Consider the following 18,242-nt stretch of genomic DNA (forward strand, 5'->3'; position numbering starts at 1 on the left):
CCGATTAAACGAGGTGACCATATGAAAAAAACATTCTCGGATACAATGAATATGTACAAGAAGAATAAGACCAGGTGTTCCGGAGGGGTATGCGTTCTCTCATAAGAGCCTTGGGTTATAACAGATGAACAATCAGGCAACCTAAACATGATGAAGCACATCTGAACTCATATCGCAGAAGAAAAGAACATTAATCAATAAAATCATGATGATGGCCACAAAATATCTTCCAAGTCTTCATCAAACTGCATCAGTCAAAATCCTTTAATTTTCGTTCATATGTCAACCGTCGACATCTTTCAGGGAAACGTAAAATATTGAATATCGAATGAGCTGTGTTATCTAAACGTCGTAGACGGAGAAGTAGGGATATTATTGTAGGGGATATCATGGAGCTCCTCATACAACCTAGCTGAAAGCTGCCCACGTTGGTTGTGTTGTAAGTAAAGAAGCAGCTGAGGATGACGAGCCCCTAGTGTCCTTGATTTCCAACCACGATGGCGAGTTGTTTTTCACAGTCATGCACAGATCGGCAGTGCAGACTCTCTGAATGTATAACAAGACATGAATAATTACGTTTAAGAAGCCATGAGTGCATAGAAAGGTGTGATATTTTATGATTTTGCACAACGTTTAAGAATTTCATAATCCAAATCATTTAAAAGAATGTCAATTTTGGAAATAATTTAGTACAGTGAGAAGAAAGCCTGTACAATCACAAGTGATCAAATAAGAGCACGTGTATTTCGTGACGAAGAGTTTGTACATATGATATGACTCCAATGTCGATTGATGACAGAATTGAAATTTGTATTTGGTATTAAATAAGACAGTCTATACTTCTATCGATAAATTGCAGATTATTTAAATAATAATTTTTTTATTGGTACACTTGTCAGGGATGATCAGGACAAGAATACTTTTATTCAGTAACCAAAATGTCCAAATATTCAACGGATAACGTAGGTTACATGACGTATACCTATATATGTACAGGTACTTTAACAGATCTGTAAAATATCAACCAAAGATTTATAAGGAAATAAATATATTCACTATATACTATGGATTATCATTCTTTTAAAAATAACTTATCGTGACACATAGACTTTGTTTAATCTGATCTCTGTTATTTACACCGACAAAGAACAATAAACACATTAAAAACAATAGGAGATTCGGGTGTTGTGATACGTTAAGTCGAGTCACCAGTATTTACAAATGTGTTTTTAAGATCGTTTACTAGATAAGGAAGTAGGATAAGAATATACACAGGTCGATATTACCTATGTGTAATTACAACACCTGAATCTAATGGATATCCAACAAAGGTGTGCCTATTTATCTTTGTCGTGTGTTACAAGGTTATAGCAGTATAATTATAGTACTTTTATTCTGACGTTTTAACGTATAAATGCGTGGGAACGACTGATGTTAGAGATAATATCTTAAAGTATACATTTATCAAATGTTTTTTCCAAACAACAATTAAAATATCAGTATCGATTATCTTAATTAACACATATAATGTAAAGTTTTAAATCATAAATGGGTGTGATTGTAACTCGGAACCTACCACAGACAGTCGTTCTTCGTTTTTCATGACATCACTGTTTTATGGGTAAACAGGTACGGATATATCAACGTCACTATAATAGCTTCAAAGAATATGACATATTGACACTAATTGACTGCGATGTGATCTTAATTTCGTTTCTATATCTTAAAAAAACATGACATACAGATATCAAATGTTCGTGTATTGTCATCTTAGGATAATAATACATAACTGACTACATATTTAGTTTTAGAATGAGGCGACTCATTATTATCATTATTACGTTATTCCGTGTGTCATCCGCTTCTTTCTTATTTACCTTTTTTACCCTTTAGGTAGTGTGTCGTTTCGGGCTCGCATTCATAGTGACTTTTATATTATCTGTAGTGGTGTCATGAAAACCTTGATTAATACATTTGTCTTTCCAGCAAGCTATGTGATAAATGTGATGATTTCAATTTCCCTCTTGTCTTGTGAATTTTTCTTTTCTGGATAGCAACATTCCTGCATCCCCAACCTATGATGTTGATTAAATATTCAAAAGCCTGTTCCCACTTTCGCGCAAGAACTCGTCAACTGACGCAAAAACTTGTAACACAGACTTTTAAAAGATGCAGGTTGATGAAAATTATGGGAAAGTTTTACGGTTGTCATAGTGAATTCGTTGAGAAATATTCTATTTCTTTGTGCGATATGAAACTGGGCGTGTTTGATGCTCGTGGTAAATAGTGTCTTTAAGAACGTCATGTTATTTACTTGGATTCACCAAGGTTAACATGGCGGATGTGGTCAATGAAGCAGAAGACGCTTACTCTTCAGGAACACCTGGTCTTATTATCATTATAGTTTTTCAGTCTCCGTATAAATCTTTCTTTTCCATATTTTGCTTTTTATCTAATTTGAGTTTGGATTATGATTATGTTCACATGATATTTTCTTGTTGATTTTTGTCTCGGTGAATTGGAAATGTGATGTTTAACACGGCTTGCGTTAGTCCTGCTAATTATGAAGAATATTCGAATTCAAAGAATTTTGTTTCATGTTTGCAGAACAAAAGACCGCCATTTTGTTTTGTCTGTTTTTCCTTGAATAGATGTTCAGTTCCACTTTTCATTTTCTAACCAAACACTATTTAAAGAATTTCAACAGATTTTTGTCCGTTAGTGCTTTTAGTGAACAATAGAGGAGTTCAAGAAGAACATTAAATGTTTGAAGGGATCAGACAGCAGGCTAATCAAGAATGGTATGTTTGATATTTTTTGTAGAAGTTTTTCTTCGAAAATTGAACATTTTTGCCTTTTATAATATGTTTTAATGTAAAATATAAAGCAAAGATTAAAACCTTGTGCAATTTTAAGTCTCCTATTTACACCATCCTGTTTCAAATTGGTAGAGGTATCCTTGATGGGTATGTTCTTGTTCCTGCAGATAAGGCATCCAATAACTTTATCCTTGTCTGCAGACGTTATTACATTTCCTGAATACAAAAATTACTAGACTTGCTTGATAACGAAGGAAACCCCGCCTATACATTATGCAATCTTTCCAAAGAATAAATGCTGGCTAATCATACTTCAGCTTTTCATTCATTTAGACGGCCTATTAATGATAATGATACGGACCTACCCTGTTTATATTGGATTCCTAATCTTCATAAGTATCCATATAAACAACGTTTTATTGCTGGCTCGTCTGGCTGTTCAACCCAACCTTTGTCCAAATTTCGTATTACCATTCTTAGCACTATTAGATCTGGGTTACAGCGATACTGTTTACTCAAGAAGTGGAATTAATATCATGAGAAACTCCAAAGACTTTTTCCTACAACGAAGCCAACATGGACAGCTTTCAACCATATAGTATGATAAGCGTAATGATTAAAATTTCCATTTCTGAATAGCGACATTCCTGCATTCCCAACTTAAGGTATTTACATGTCTCGGTGGATTCGATATTGAAGACCCTGTTCCTAATATCACGATATTTGTGTAAAATGTCGTCAATGGGTCGACAATCTCATGACATAGGGTTGTTGTGTACCTTGTTCTCATTTGAGAATATAACATTACTAACTTGGATCTACCAAGATTTAAATGGTTTGTGTCGACGATGAAGCAGAAGACGCATACTCCTCCGGAACACCTGGTTTTTCCTCATTGTTCTTCTTTCCGTTTTCTTTTGTTTATATATTGCACTAGTTTTACTGAATTTTGGTTTGGATTACGATTGTGTTCACGTGTTGGTATTTTTTGTTGTTTTATATGGCTTGGAATCTCCAAAATTGTCTATATATACGTCTCATGTATGACGTGATAACGATAATGTATTATCAGTCCTGTTAATATGAAAAATGTAACGGCATATGTGTGAAAATGTAAATATTTCTGAATGATGGTGCAGAAGTTCACAGTTTCGTAGTAGCTTTTATATTGCATGACATTCTCTCAACATATGTGAAATAGTTCGTGTTTCAGATTAGTATAACACAATATTGAGAGAAGGTTACCAGATCAATTATAAGGTAAAATGAACTGTTAAACATGGGATGAATTAGTTTGGGTTAAAAATCCTTAATGATCTGTATCTACATAATTTTATAGGGTATGAAAAGGGTGAGATAAACTTTTATAGAGGGAATGAAGCTAAGAAATCTAGAAATTTGTGTAAAATAATGACCAATTCATAATTCATAATATCAATATCTTCTAACTTCACCTTTTCGGAAGTCGTCCTTGTGAAAAATTGTTAGGTTTTCTTTCCTTTTTTATCCTTTACCCGAAGTAGCTTTTTTTACTAATAATTTGTTATTTTTATAATTAGGATTTTCAAAACTGAATTCATAACACTATTTTAATGCTTCGTTCCAAAGGCGATTTTCCTCTTAATTTCCATCCAGTTCATATATATTCAATTCAAATTCGAAAGCAAATAAGTATCAATGTAGGCTTTAGAAATATCCTGTGTTTTTCTGTAAGTTTGTAAGAAATCTTATCCATCTCTATTTCACCGCTGACAAATGAGACAAATGAAAGTATAAGTGTTAAATCACATTATCTCGCTACTATCTCCATGAACAAGTTCATTCTTATTATTTTTTTTATCTGATTCACCAATCCATAGCTAATAAGATACCGTAAATATAACAATCAGCCATAAAACCTGAGATGTAATATACGTACAGTATAATGAACGAGTTATAATGTAAGTAGGTTTTATTAACGAGTCTCAATTAATCAGCCTTGCTTAATGTTTAAACTTTGGTAATTCATGAACAGAACTACGACACTTAATTCAACCCAGATTGATATGATCCAGTGTTACTAAATGGTGATATTCATCTAAACTTTGATCAATCCTATTCCAAATAGAAAAACATAGTGACAAGGCACCTGAAAGATGTATCCCACTAGTACACTGGTGTCGTTTTGGGGTCAACTTGTGAAGTGACCAAATCAAGCTTCCCCTGCCCCCTCCATTATTGGTATCATTTGTAGACAGTTTACATATATATTAGAAATAAGAAAGTGTCCCTGTGTGAAATGAACCAGGTTGCGCTAAATGGGACTACAATGTCGTGTCTGTGAACTTTTTGGCGTACAAAGGAAAGCAACTCTCTCACCGACTTCATCCACAATCTCGATTGCACTTCTCTAGTACATTAAAAGTGTAAAAATTGTGGAGATACTTTTCGGGTTAAAGAGTTATTTTAACTACCGCGAATATCAGTAAACATGAACTGAGATTTATGTGTGATGATTCGCAAGTTATTTACCTTAATTAATGCTAACACACAGACCTATTTGTGTCGCTGGGACAGATGGCCGTTTCTGATTATTTTAATAACGTTGAAGTTTTTATATTTTTCAATATTAGCTAAGGTGTACTTTGGAAATACCAGTGTTTTGCCATTAGAATTACATGGTTATCTCTTAAGAACTTCTAAGGGGAGCAAACTGTGTAACTTGCGTGTTTTATGACTGACGTATCTGCCTCTGGGTTTTATATATCCCGTTAGAATCAACATTTAAAGTTCCGTTATCATTAACAACACTTACCACGATATCCTACAGCAGATATATATCAATTAATGATGTAATCTTCTACTAGAAAAAACATACAGTTTTGCACTGCTTTACATAACTACATTGTACTCAATGTGTGTAAGATTCGGTTGTTTTAAATTTTATATGTTCGAACTTGTACACCAAATTTCATAGTTTATGGCGAATTGGGAAAAGAGGTATAGCATGTAACCAACAATAGAATGAAAAAAAAAAGATTTTTTTATTTCGATGAATTCGGAATGATAATCTCAGTGAGCTATGTCCCAATACTTATTATCAGATAAAAAGATATCTTGGATATGTGTCAAGTGTGATTTTTTTAAACAGATCGTCAAAGCTGCTACCTGAAGCATATGTACTTCAACATAGGAGTTTGCCCGGCTCCTAATGCTGTTTTGACACACAGCGCACACATGTACTTTTAGGAAACTGAACCTAATCCAGTATGATCAGAAGCAACTTAAATCCTATCCTCGAAAACTGGTACAAGCATGCGCTGATACCGCAAAAATTGATTAAACTTAATGAACCAAAATATTAAGTGCTCCTCCTTTCAATATTAAATTTTGATTAAAATGGCGACGATTTTTATAGCATTGTCAATAGGACTGACGTTAAGACATTACTCCCGCATTTTTGCAATGTTTGTTGGGTCGCACATTCGATCTCAGCTACTGACATCATGATATTATTTTTTTCAATACACATTGATAAATTAATTTTAATGGCGCAGTGTCTTTTTTATTTCAATTATTCATTTGCATTGCAGCTATTGTTAACTAAAACTCGACCTATTATCTTTGGTGACAATGAATGAATGTATCTATATTTAAGTGCGTGATGGTTCAATATATATTCAGGATTATGAAAGGCCACATATTAAGGAGTTTCTCTGCCATTGAATCCTTCTTTTGTTTTTGCCTTTTTTTATTGTACATTTCCCAGCTTTACTCGTAATATCGTAATGATCATTCACGGTTAACAAACTGCTTTACGGACGTTCATGTTTTATATTTAGACACGGTGACTCCAAATTCACGTTTACTTGTCGTCATTAGTCACGTGATTTTAGATCGACCAAGGCGACGAACTGAATGAAATAGGTGTTCCGTCAAGGTAAAGCACCTGCCTCTTTCCATTAGAATTTGAAATTAAGGTGAGGATGTTAATGTTCTGATATAAATTAATCGCAAGAAAATAAAATTGCAGGATTCAAATGGCTTATGTCAGCATTACTTGATGACTTCGGTGTTTCCAACATTTGGAAACCCAAAAACACATGTACAATGAATATATCACTATTTAAAAGCAATCTTCAAAGTCGTTTCTGTGACCAATTTATTCAAAATTGGTTCTCTCCTATTGACTCTTCGTCTCGTGGACAATTCTTGTCCATCTTTAAAAACAGCTTTTTCCTAAAATCATATCAAATTATGTTTAATTCTAAAAAGTGTATAATTATTAGCAACTTTAGAATGTAGAATTTAAAATAACCCATTGGTGCCTCTAGATGGGTTGGTATACCCACATAACACGATGTAATGATGGTATTGAGGAGTAATACTACTACCAAGTTTATTTCAATGTAATAACACTATTGTAACCAATTATAGATATAAGTACCTTCCCTTATTTTCATTATATAACTCCAGGTGTAGCGAAAATGGTACATGTACAACCGACTTTTATTAGTTATCGTTAGCTACTTTCTTAAAAACTTTTAAACCAGTGTACTTAACACTTACTATATGATTTTATTACAATTCCATTTCCATTGTAATTTTGAAATTGAAATCAAATCTTGTTAATATTTACAATGGTATACCATTGATTATGATTATTTATATTCCTCGATTTATTTAATATATACCATTGTATCATACCTCTATTACCCTATCTGTCATGTATGTTGTTTCGTAAAATGGATCTCTTGTAAGACACATTTGGCTCGAGGCACATAAAAATCTGAAATTTTTTTTCATAAAAAAAAACTGCTGAAAAGAAAGCTTTATAAAAAAACTATGTAGATATCTATAATTATTGATTTTAACAAAACAAATAATCTATTGAATTAATGATGAACTTGTCGCAAACAAACAATAAAAGCAGATTATATTACATGACTGGAAAAACACAGATTTAAGACACATTAATGACCAAATCGATTTAATTCCTTATTTCCCATAGCTTCTATATATGTAATCTTGCTGCAAGGGGATGAATGATTTTTTTTCAAATACTGTTTTGCTCTTCTATATATGTAATCTTGCTGCTTTTTAAAATGTTTGCCATTGTTAACGTTGTTAAATTGCTGCTGTGAAGTCATGTCATTGCCTTCACCGGAGACCTGCTCGGCTTCTCCTTGGATATGACAAGGAAATCTCATCCTATTATATCGTGGATATATCTGTCCAGGGTAAGTGAAAAATAAACATTTTCTATTGATGATAATGCTAAAAAATATTGGGTACACACGAAGCCTTGTCTTGTTATCGCCGTCCATCATAGAAATCTTGATATCAGAAATCCTTGTTTATCGAATTAACTGTGACCTATACACACTGAAATTGAAAGAAAAAAATCTGGATAGAAAAATCGATATTGCATCTTATTATAACACTCAGTTTTAATTAAGAGAGTATAAGTGGTAAAATTAAGTAAGAGATACATGTATATACCACTGAACTTACGTAGCTATTTCAAAATGTGTTTAGACACAAACAAAATGGCTTGATATCATATAATAGTCCATAAATTCCTATTACAGGATTAGGGATAAATGAGCACTATTTACTAAACTTTATCTTAATGTTTAAAATGTCCATTAAATCTAACATAAATTAATCTTACAATGGTTATCTCCCTTGTACAGCGTTACATAGTGCCTAGGTACTGAATGTCGGTGCACTTCCTAATCTTATACTGTAAGGAACATCGCATTTGTGATCTGTTTAAATTATCCGAGGGCTTATCTCCCATGGTGCTTGTAACTTCGACAATAAAATGACAAAGATGAAATCCGCATGTTTTAAACTGAGATTTTAAAATATTTCAGTCATAATTGATCAGTCGCTTTAGGCTTCAAACCTAAAATTGCAGCCAATCTAACGAGAGTTTCAATGTATTTCCAATAGGTTTATGCCGTCAAGATTAGAGAGATTATGCACTACCGCCATTGCAAAATAGAATAAAAAGTGTTTTTGAGCCAAATGCAGGGAAATAATCAGTTTACAATGAAGCCTTTGAAACGTGTGATTGCTTAGATTGTGACATACAAATAAATTTCTTCACAGAAAAAAATCTATATAAGATTAAATCATATAAGGCATTGCCTGAATGTCAATTCTGACTATTACCGCGACCAGCTGCGGATTTTAGGATTTCAGGTGAGAGGGAGCGCACATTTGTACAGAAAATCGCTTCTTATATGTTGTCGTACAAAACCTCAAAAAATAAATTAAAATATAAGGTATAATAATGTTATGATACTTTATTTATAAATCTAAAACGTAAAGGGACGGTGACCGTGACTGTGATCGTACCCTCGGTGCTGGTTATTATGTACTTGACGGCAAAGATTAAACGTACTTTATTGCGAATAATTTACAAAAGGATCGGGCAATATTTTATAAAACATAAATACATGGAGAGAGAGAGAGAGAGAGAGAGAGAGAGAGAGAGAGAGAGAGAGAGAGAGAGAGAGAGAGAGAGAGAGAGAGAGAGAGAGAGAGAGAGAGATATTCAGTCACAATCTACTTGTGAATGGTTATGCAATTCTGAACTGATAATTTTTTTTTTTTTAATTTCGGATCGCCGTATATCAGAAACCCTATCGGTGAAACTCTCACTGAATGGTGGTAACGGTCTTATAGATAGATATCGGTTTAGAGTGTATTAGAGAGTGTCTTTGTCTCAAAAGGGGACATTTTAAACGTCATTATGCTCAAATTTAAGAACATATTTAAATGAGTTATTCAAATATGCAAATTAGATTTTATCCGATATTTCTGGTCTACGCTTGATTAGAAACGACGTATTATAAAAAGTAATGAACAAGGACTATGAAGGTTAGTTCATAATTTGCGAGTGATTGGAACATAAATAACTGCAGATTTCCTTATTACGTTTTCGTTTTCTTTTCAACTGTTTTGATAATTACTGAAACGCATTAAAATGATAAAATGAACTTGTTTATACTTCTTTTATAATGTATGACCAGCCAGTAATAAATTATTAAACCATGGATGAGTTTTTGAAACGATTATACATAATTCATGGAAAATGTAAAAAAAAAAAAAAAAAAAACATACTGAAAGCGTTATTTTGTACTGTAATATGGGTTATCTTGTCAGAGGATATTACGAGTTACCTACGTGTATATAACCATTTTGTTGTAGTATGTCATTGTCTGCCAGTTTTTTTTTTCTTTTTTATTATCATGCGCTTAACATGTATACTGTATTTAATTATTTACTTTTAGTGCCATATGCTTCATAACATAATTTCTAGATTATTACTTGTTGTTTTAGATTATGATATATTAACATGTATTCGGTCAATTTTTATGTATACTGGACGTTCCGGCCTTTTAATTATCATTTATATATGCTGCATGAGGTTTTTTGTCGCAGGAATTTTGTTAACTAGCAGTGTTTGTAAAGTTATCTGTGATATATATTTTGATTTCTTATTGTAATGATTTGTTTTGTGTAAATATAATTGTTTTGTTAATTTAAGTCGTAATAATAAGTCTACAGAGCTAGTGTTTTATTGTTTAAAAACACGACTCTTACTTACAAAAAATCTTGAACGTGCATCGTCTGTACATTTCTTGCTGGGCTGTGCGGAGTGACGTCCCTTGTGCGGACTTCTCTAACACGGAGGCTATGAATTTAAATTCGTTTGTCATAGCCCGCAATTTTCAATGTGGTAAGTAACCATAGCGGTGTATGATATGCTATACGTCGACGTTAAACAAGAGTCAGATGCAACATTCACAAATACTATTCTACAATGCAGGATAGTCAGTATACGAGGGAAATAACAGCCATTGGTGATAATTCGAAAGATTTTTAATCTTTCGCGCGAGACAAAAAAGAACCGGATTAGCGATCATACGAAAGGAATGTGAATTTTTACAATGTACTAACCACAAACTCTTGGACACATATCTTCCATTAACCAACTAGAAAATATCCATAAATCCACAACACAATACGAGATGATGTGATACAGCAGATCCAGAAAACCTTTTCGAAAAAAATGATCGAGTTATTCCCCTTTATACGTAATATCATTTTTTTTTAGATTTTTATTTAACTCCCAACTTAAATTTTGTAAAGCAATACTAAATACAAAATTGGCACAAATTACGATTTAACATTGAGAAAAGGCTAAAGATGTAATTGCTATTTAATATTAATAAATCAAATATGCAATCTCAACACGAGAACTGGACTGGAGTCAAACATGCTACTATGAGACCGTTTCTTGTCAAACATTACAACACTCTATATTTTCCAATTCCAAGACTTGAAGAATTTTATGTCCCAGATCAACTTAATAAATAAGTTGATTCAATTCCAAACACAACAGATTGATTGAGTCCTTTTCATTAATGAAAGATCATAATTACTTTAGTGGACTTAAAATTGAAACAATTACATGGTAGTATGTACTTTGTGTCAGAATAAGTCGGGGAACTGTGCTTTGTGTCAGAATAAGTCGGGAGTTCCCCATAAGTGTTGCAGTTTTACACCCATTGAAAATCAAATTTTATATCTATTCAAGATATTGTCCCTTATCATACATATATAGTGCAGAACTAGGGAAATCCTAATTTGATTTAAGATTTCTTGCTCTGATTGAATTAAGAAAAAGAAAATTAAAAAACTTTAAAAAAAAATTAACGTATCGGTTACAAATGATGTCAGATTCATCTTCTTTTTCTGGTATGTGTACATGCACAAATATATGCCTTAACACTTTTTTACTTGCATTCAATTTTTACTTATGTAGTATTTTTGCTTTACCTATAGGAACGAAATTTGTATAACTTGGCTGGGATTTTGAATTCTAATATAAGTTGAAAGGATCCATCGAATGCTACACATTGAAAGTACAGATGTATGAAAATGTCATGGAAAAGAAAACACCCTGAACCTGCATCTATTGAGACTGAAGAGGAGAGGTATATATCTGGACTAAGCATACATGTCTTTAAGTCTTCCTATTTTTAAGAAAGCCTCAGTGTTATGATTGGATTTTGAATAATTCTTAAACCTTGCATCCAGTGATAATAATATTATATAATTAAGTTAATTTTGTATTAGTGAATTTCTGAGGACTGGGGTCACTTAAGCAATACTGTTTTCATCAGTACTAAATCAAATAAGTAGCAGGTAATCTTAGAGTAATATAGGAATTGCAGAAAGCATTGATTTTCACTAAACTCTTTCTCTTTTAGAATTCACTTCAAATTGGGAAAGTTGTATGAAATTGTAGTAAATACTAGAACTTCTCTTTAGCTTGATCGATTGAGCATATTTCCCAATCACCTTAGCACTACATATGTAAAGACCTGAGTCCCTTGGCCACTGGTCTTCACATTATTATTGACGTCTATAAAAAACAAGGTACTGTATTTAACAACAATTCCGAAACAAGTTATTTCAACTTATACTAATCACTCTTGTTGGCCTGGATGTATGCGCGTGAGGGGTCTAATTGTGGGAAGAAACCGGAGTAACCATGAAAAACCCATGTGGTCGGGCAGGTGACTCTTACCTTTCCACCTCCTTTCCATGAGTCGAACCCTGGAAGGCTAGGTGAAAGTCGAGTGCTTTACCACTGCGCCACAGGATCACCCTGGTGATGACAATCTTATTCTTGACATTCTTGGGTGTTGGGTACCATTTTTAGCCTAGTGGGTTGTGATTCATGACTTGAAGACCATGATATATGGTTCACATTTATTTCTTGAGCTCATAATAAAACAATGTAACAGAGGCCATTATTCATTTCAATGCCTCTGCAAGGAATCAAACTTGGGACCTCAGGCTAACTAGTCTAAATCAAGCTAAAGAGAAGTTCTCCCAAGCTGAGCGATAGTGTTTTGCCAGGGTTGCATATGTGTTGTACGTGTTATTGAAGCATATATTGACAAACTATTGTGCTTTCAATTCCATGATAGACAAAATTTAGAAAACAAAATATTGTCAAATTGTAAGTGAATTCAGCTGCCTCCGAGCAATAAATTTCTTGTCTTTGTATTGATATCTTTAACATAATTTAGATTTATGATAACACGTGTAGCTTTTTTGATTGCTTTTGATTGCAGAGCTTGTGAACTACAGTAAATGTTTGAGAAATATTATTTGTTCAAACTTCACTTTGTATCATTAATTTGTCTGAAGAAATAAACATATTTAATAGATATAAACATTTGTATGAAGTATGTTTTGAATTAAAGTTAAGTTTGCTACCATGACAGTTTGTCCCTATAAATAAGTCGCTTGTGTAAAACAAAAGTAGATGTTCAAATAATTTGCAAATGTTTACATGTAGAAGTAATAGCTTTTTCTGTTTATTGTAGGTACTTTCTTAATCCAGATTCAGTAAGTTCTCATCTGTATTGCTCCATATGCCAGGATGTTTTTTCTGATCCTCAAAGGGCACCTTGTGGACACAGCTTCTGTAAAAAGGTAACTTCACTCAATGTAACAGATTCCTATTTGTGTATCTAGTTCTTTTTATTTTGTACATAATCACCAATTTTTATACCCCCTGCAAGGAAGTTAGGGGGGTATACTGGAATCAGGTTGTCCGTCCGTCCGTCTGTAGACACATTTTGTCCGGCTAACTCCTCCTAAACCTGTGAACCGATTTTGATGAAACTTTACAGGAATATTAAGGATCATGTGTAGATAATCATGCCCCTTTCTTTTTTTGAAAATTTTGGTTGCCATGGTAACTGGTCACTATAAACAAGTTTTCTAATAAATGTCCATATTTCCTCAGTTATTTGACCGATTGTATTCAAACTTAGTAAAAAGATGTAATTCAGTAAGGCCAATAATTGGACATATTAGACGTTTCCCAAACTGTTACCGCGGAAACACAATCCTGGCCTCTGATTGGTCAAAATTTGGATATTGTCTAATTTTGACCAAATTTGGTATATAGCGTTATTAGGGGATGCCAAACATTATAAAACAGGTTTCGTTGCCATGACAAACATGAGTGTTCAGTGTAGATCAAGAACATAACGTTGCCATGACAAACATGAGTGTTCAGTGTAGATCAAGAACATAACGGCAGACATTTTTTTGTCTCTGTGGCCCTTCAGTGGAAAATATTACTTCAATAAAGATGTAAGTATTGCAAGACTCTCTTGATCATGAACAACATGTATTCCACCCCTTCTGACTTCCAGAAATGCAGGCACATGCAGAATATGTCAATTACTCTCAGAATAACACTCTAACTTATCCATTGACTCGTTGCAGTGTGCGGGGGGTATTGGTCAGCCATCTAGGCGACAGTTCTAGTTGTTGTTGGAATCAATGTATACGCAAGCAAAAAATATAATTTTCAGATGTGTATGGAATTTAAAATCTTGATGTTATACAATGTATCACAAAAGAAGTGTTAAAATCATCTTGTGACTAAATCTTATGGTTATTAAATTGCTTGTTGACAATAACATTGATAAATTAGTAAGTGTTTAAATGATATTGATACATAATCTGCATTCTCAACTTTCAGTGCATTCTGCCTTGGCTAAAGCACAGTAAAACATGTCCGGAGGACAGGTAGGATATAAAAAGTTCACTGTGATTCTTCTCTCCATGTGGATATGTGGTACAAATGTATCACACTTTATACATAGTCATCTATACAAATGTATGAGGGGCAAACCAGTGTGGCTTTGTACGACTAACATACAAATGCAGTTTTAAATAGAGTTTCTTACACTCCTCTGACAAATTCTTGCTTCTTTGACCTATTTTGTAGAGCTATGAATTACTCAATATTTTGTAAATATTGTTATATATTGTATTGGACCTGAAAATGAAATCTTATGAAATATAAACCAAACCAGGCCCAAAACTACTATTGTATATTGTGTTCATATTTTCCTTCTTTTATCATCAAATATCAACATATAATGCATTACAGTCCAGTTCTTGTTTGTTTATTTTTCATAGAAAAACTCTACACATAGGACAACTTCATCATGACTTCATTTTGGAGAATATCATAGGTGATCAAATGGTAAGAAACAACATTGTCAAAGTTGGTCAACTTCAAATATAATAGATCCAGGTCCACTGTACCTTTTGTTATACAAGGTAAAGGTACTTGGTGGGTATTTGGTGAAATTTAACATTAAATGTAATGTAGTTTGGTGTCCATGAATTAGATGCTTTAATCAAAATCACTTAATTCAGACTTCAAAATTCTATTTTTGAAAGTACATTGTATTGTCAATTTACAGTTTGGAGAAATGACCTCCCTGTGAAAAAAAGTTATGATTTATTTTCTAAGTGAAATGTGAAATATCAGAAATTTAATGACGATTACAACTTCTATTAAACTATTTTAGTGATGTGACAGCTCTGGCAAGTGTAAACATGCATGTACCAAATTTAAACACTGGCCAAATTCACAGAATTGTCCCAGTCTAAACCAAGGGTACATTTGTTGAAGATCTTATCTGAAGAGATGTGGATGATGAGTACTTATTAGATCTGCACTTATTTGATTTTTTCAGTCCTGTAATTGTCAATTGTTTTCACTGTTTCAACCATTTGGCCATGTTTTCTTCTTGCAGGTTGCTTGTCCTTTCCGCAGATCAGGGTGTGAATTTATTGGACAGCTTCAGAGATTGAATTCACATAAGAAAAGTTGTGATTTCAACCCAAAAAACTTACCTGAATTCATTAAAAAGAATACACCTGTTGAAAATGGTAAGTGAATAGATGGAAAGAACTGTGATTGAATCATGGAAAAATGAGGGCAATGTCAGATTATGAGATCTGCATTAAAAAATCATATTCTTTTGGTTTGAAGAAGTGTTGGAGAAGGGACTGAGAGGAAGGGTTTTAAAGCTGGTACATTTTGCACAGGTGAAACATATCTGTACATGCATTTGAAAGAATAATGGTCATGGAGCATGTGAATACAAACATGGAACTTGTCCACATTACTTACTAAACCCATCCAGTTATGAAACAAGCATGTAATCAGAAATTGTGAAATGTGTTTCTTATATAGTTTCTGAAAATAAAAAATGGAACTCTTTTCTTGACAATATATAAAACTTATCTGTTTTACAACAATTGCGAAGCAAGTTTTTCAAACTTATATTAGTCACTCTTGTTGGCTCGGATGAAAGTGTGCAAGGAGTCTTAGTGTGGGAGGAAACAGGAGTACCTGGGGAAACCCATGTGGTCGGGCAGGTGACCTCATACTTTTTCACTTCCATTCTGGGAATCGAACTCTGGACGACTAGTTGAAAGGCGATTACTATATCCTGGAACACTTAGTACAGTAGAACCATTTAACTAATAGAAATATCTTTTCTGTAACTTTAAGGGAGAATTCGGAGGGTTTACCTATCTCTAATTAACGTTGAAATCCCTGAATAAAACTATCATAGTGATGATCCATGACAAAGCTAGATTATCATTATGTATACATGTATTATAATATAACTACTTTTTTTCATATTTGATTCAGCAGCTGAGAAGTCCATTGGCATTACAAGTGATTTAGAAGTTATTCCATCCCCTGGCAAACCCTCGCTTATGATGAGACTATTTCGTGCTGGAGATGACCAAAAGAAACTTTTAGGAACTATGTTTGAAGACAAAGAAAATAAAATGTGATATTCTTTCAAACAATGTATCCAATATGCTCTATTTTTTGTTAATTTATACATTTTTGTGGTATACATGTAATTTTGAAAACTTTTGTCACCATCTTTAAGCTATGTTAAATCATACAAAAAAATGTGTAATAATCTTAGTATTGTTATATACGTATACATATAATTCAATTTCAAAATGATATTTAAATTGAAATTATATGAGTTTTTTGAAGACTTTACATGTAATAAATATACATTCACACACTGATTAAGTGCTGTGTGTTATGTCTTATACATATAATAAAGCGGAGATGCTTACATCCTTAACACCTAGACTTATCAGCCTTGTACTTTTTTAAGAGTGTCCGTGTAAATTATTCTGTTGTTTAAAGTTTGCACTTATTTCATCCATACTGAGTATAATTTTTTAAATGTGTCAACATTTGCTTCTTATCGAAAAAAATGAATATAATAACTGGCTAAAGTGACATATTAATTACTTCACTCTCATCGGACTTCAAAAGTTTTTGTGATGCAAGATGGCAACTGTGATTTTATTTCGTTTAGAAACTGAGTTTATTCTTGTATACAGTAATTAGCGGCATCAATATGTCTGATGATATTTTATGGCTTGTATTACAGATTAACAAGGACATATAGGTAACTGGTACATGTACCTTGTAACATTCACAAGTAATTATACATTACGTCCTGACTTCAGTATTACAAGAGATTTTAGATCTACCTATATGTAATAAATGTTTAATTGATTGGTTTGAAAATTAAATCACTGACAAAGGTATGAATTGAAAAGTCTTACTCAGGTAATGGGTATTGTTGTATAAACTCAAGGCCACCACACATGAACGTTTTAAAAAAAGCCAAACATTTCACTTCTTTTTGCTATATCTGTTCAACAAAAGTCAAGATTACATTGTATAAAACATTATGCATTTGTTGACTTGATTCAACATGTTGAAATAGATAAATAAACTGTTGCTGAAGGCCAAAGGCAACATTTGGATCCAAGGGTTCAACATAACACATGTTGACAGAAAATCCAGTCAACAAATGTTTTGTTATACCGTCTACCGTTGATCTATAAGAAAACGATTGACGAGACAACATTATATCAACAATTTTAATTCTGAAATAAATAAAGAAAACAGGGATGTGTATAAGTGTCAATTATATTGATGTCAGGTAACGACCGGAAGTACCGAACAGTAATGAGCTGTGACTAAGCAGTGAACATCAAGAACCTATGTTCTGTGGCAAACATCTGGAATTTCAGACTTTATTTACTATAGAATAGTATAGAAGATAAAAAGTAAAGGTATAACACAAAACGTGAACTCTGGAATGACAAGGTGGCATTACTAAGTACATGTAGATGTGCAGTTTGGACCACTTTTGCTATTTTTCCAGACAAATCGGTTGGCCATTATATATTGTTGCTTAACGTCCTGTTAACAGCTATGGTCATTTGAGGAGGGTCTTCGTATGTGAGAGACTTGGATATTTTGATTAAGTCTCCTTGTGATAGTGCTACCAAACTGAAGTACCCAGCAGGATACCCCACATGGTCACATTATACACGTCCTGGCAACCACAGACCAGTTGTTAATGTGACCCTACCCAATATGGAACCCTAACCCAAAACGAAACACTTCTAAAATATTTGATACATGGTTTTTATTTTGCTGTATAAAGGAATATTAACTGATCTTAACAAAAATAAGGTATT

At 33.1% G+C, this 18,242-nt stretch overlaps 1 protein-coding gene across 1 annotated transcript; it reads left to right on the plus strand.

Annotated features, from left to right (window-relative positions):
* The first annotated feature begins 11,756 nt into the window (after window positions 1-11,756).
* On the plus strand, window positions 11,757-16,514 carry LOC132551379 (RING finger protein 151-like). The gene is made up of 6 exons (XM_060215522.1): window positions 11,757-11,812; window positions 13,217-13,325; window positions 14,389-14,435; window positions 14,832-14,898; window positions 15,458-15,593; window positions 16,366-16,514. Exons 1-6 carry the CDS (start codon window positions 11,757-11,759, stop codon window positions 16,512-16,514), a joined length of 564 nt encoding a protein of 187 aa, XP_060071505.1.
* Window positions 16,515-18,242: the final 1,728 nt, after the last annotated feature.

Source organism: Ylistrum balloti, unplaced genomic scaffold (assembly GCF_031769215.1).
Source record: "Ylistrum balloti isolate Yb309-2 unplaced genomic scaffold, AGI_CSIRO_Ybal_v1 Utg370196, whole genome shotgun sequence".
Classification (NCBI taxonomy): domain Eukaryota; kingdom Metazoa; phylum Mollusca; class Bivalvia; order Pectinida; family Pectinidae; genus Ylistrum; species Ylistrum balloti.

What these genes read in the sequence shown, in the direction of transcription:
- LOC132551379 (XM_060215522.1), top strand. Translation starts at nt 11,757, where the DNA reads ATGTCATGGAAAAGAAAACACCCTGAACCTGCATCTATTGAGACTGAA. An exon ending in ATTGAGACTGAAGAGGAGAG is followed by an intron (nt 11,813 to 13,216) that starts GTATATATCTGG and finishes TGTTTATTGTAG; the next exon opens with GTACTTTCTTAATCCAGATT. An exon ending in ATATCATAGGTGATCAAATG is followed by an intron (nt 14,899 to 15,457) that starts GTAAGAAACAAC and finishes TTCTTCTTGCAG; the next exon opens with GTTGCTTGTCCTTTCCGCAG.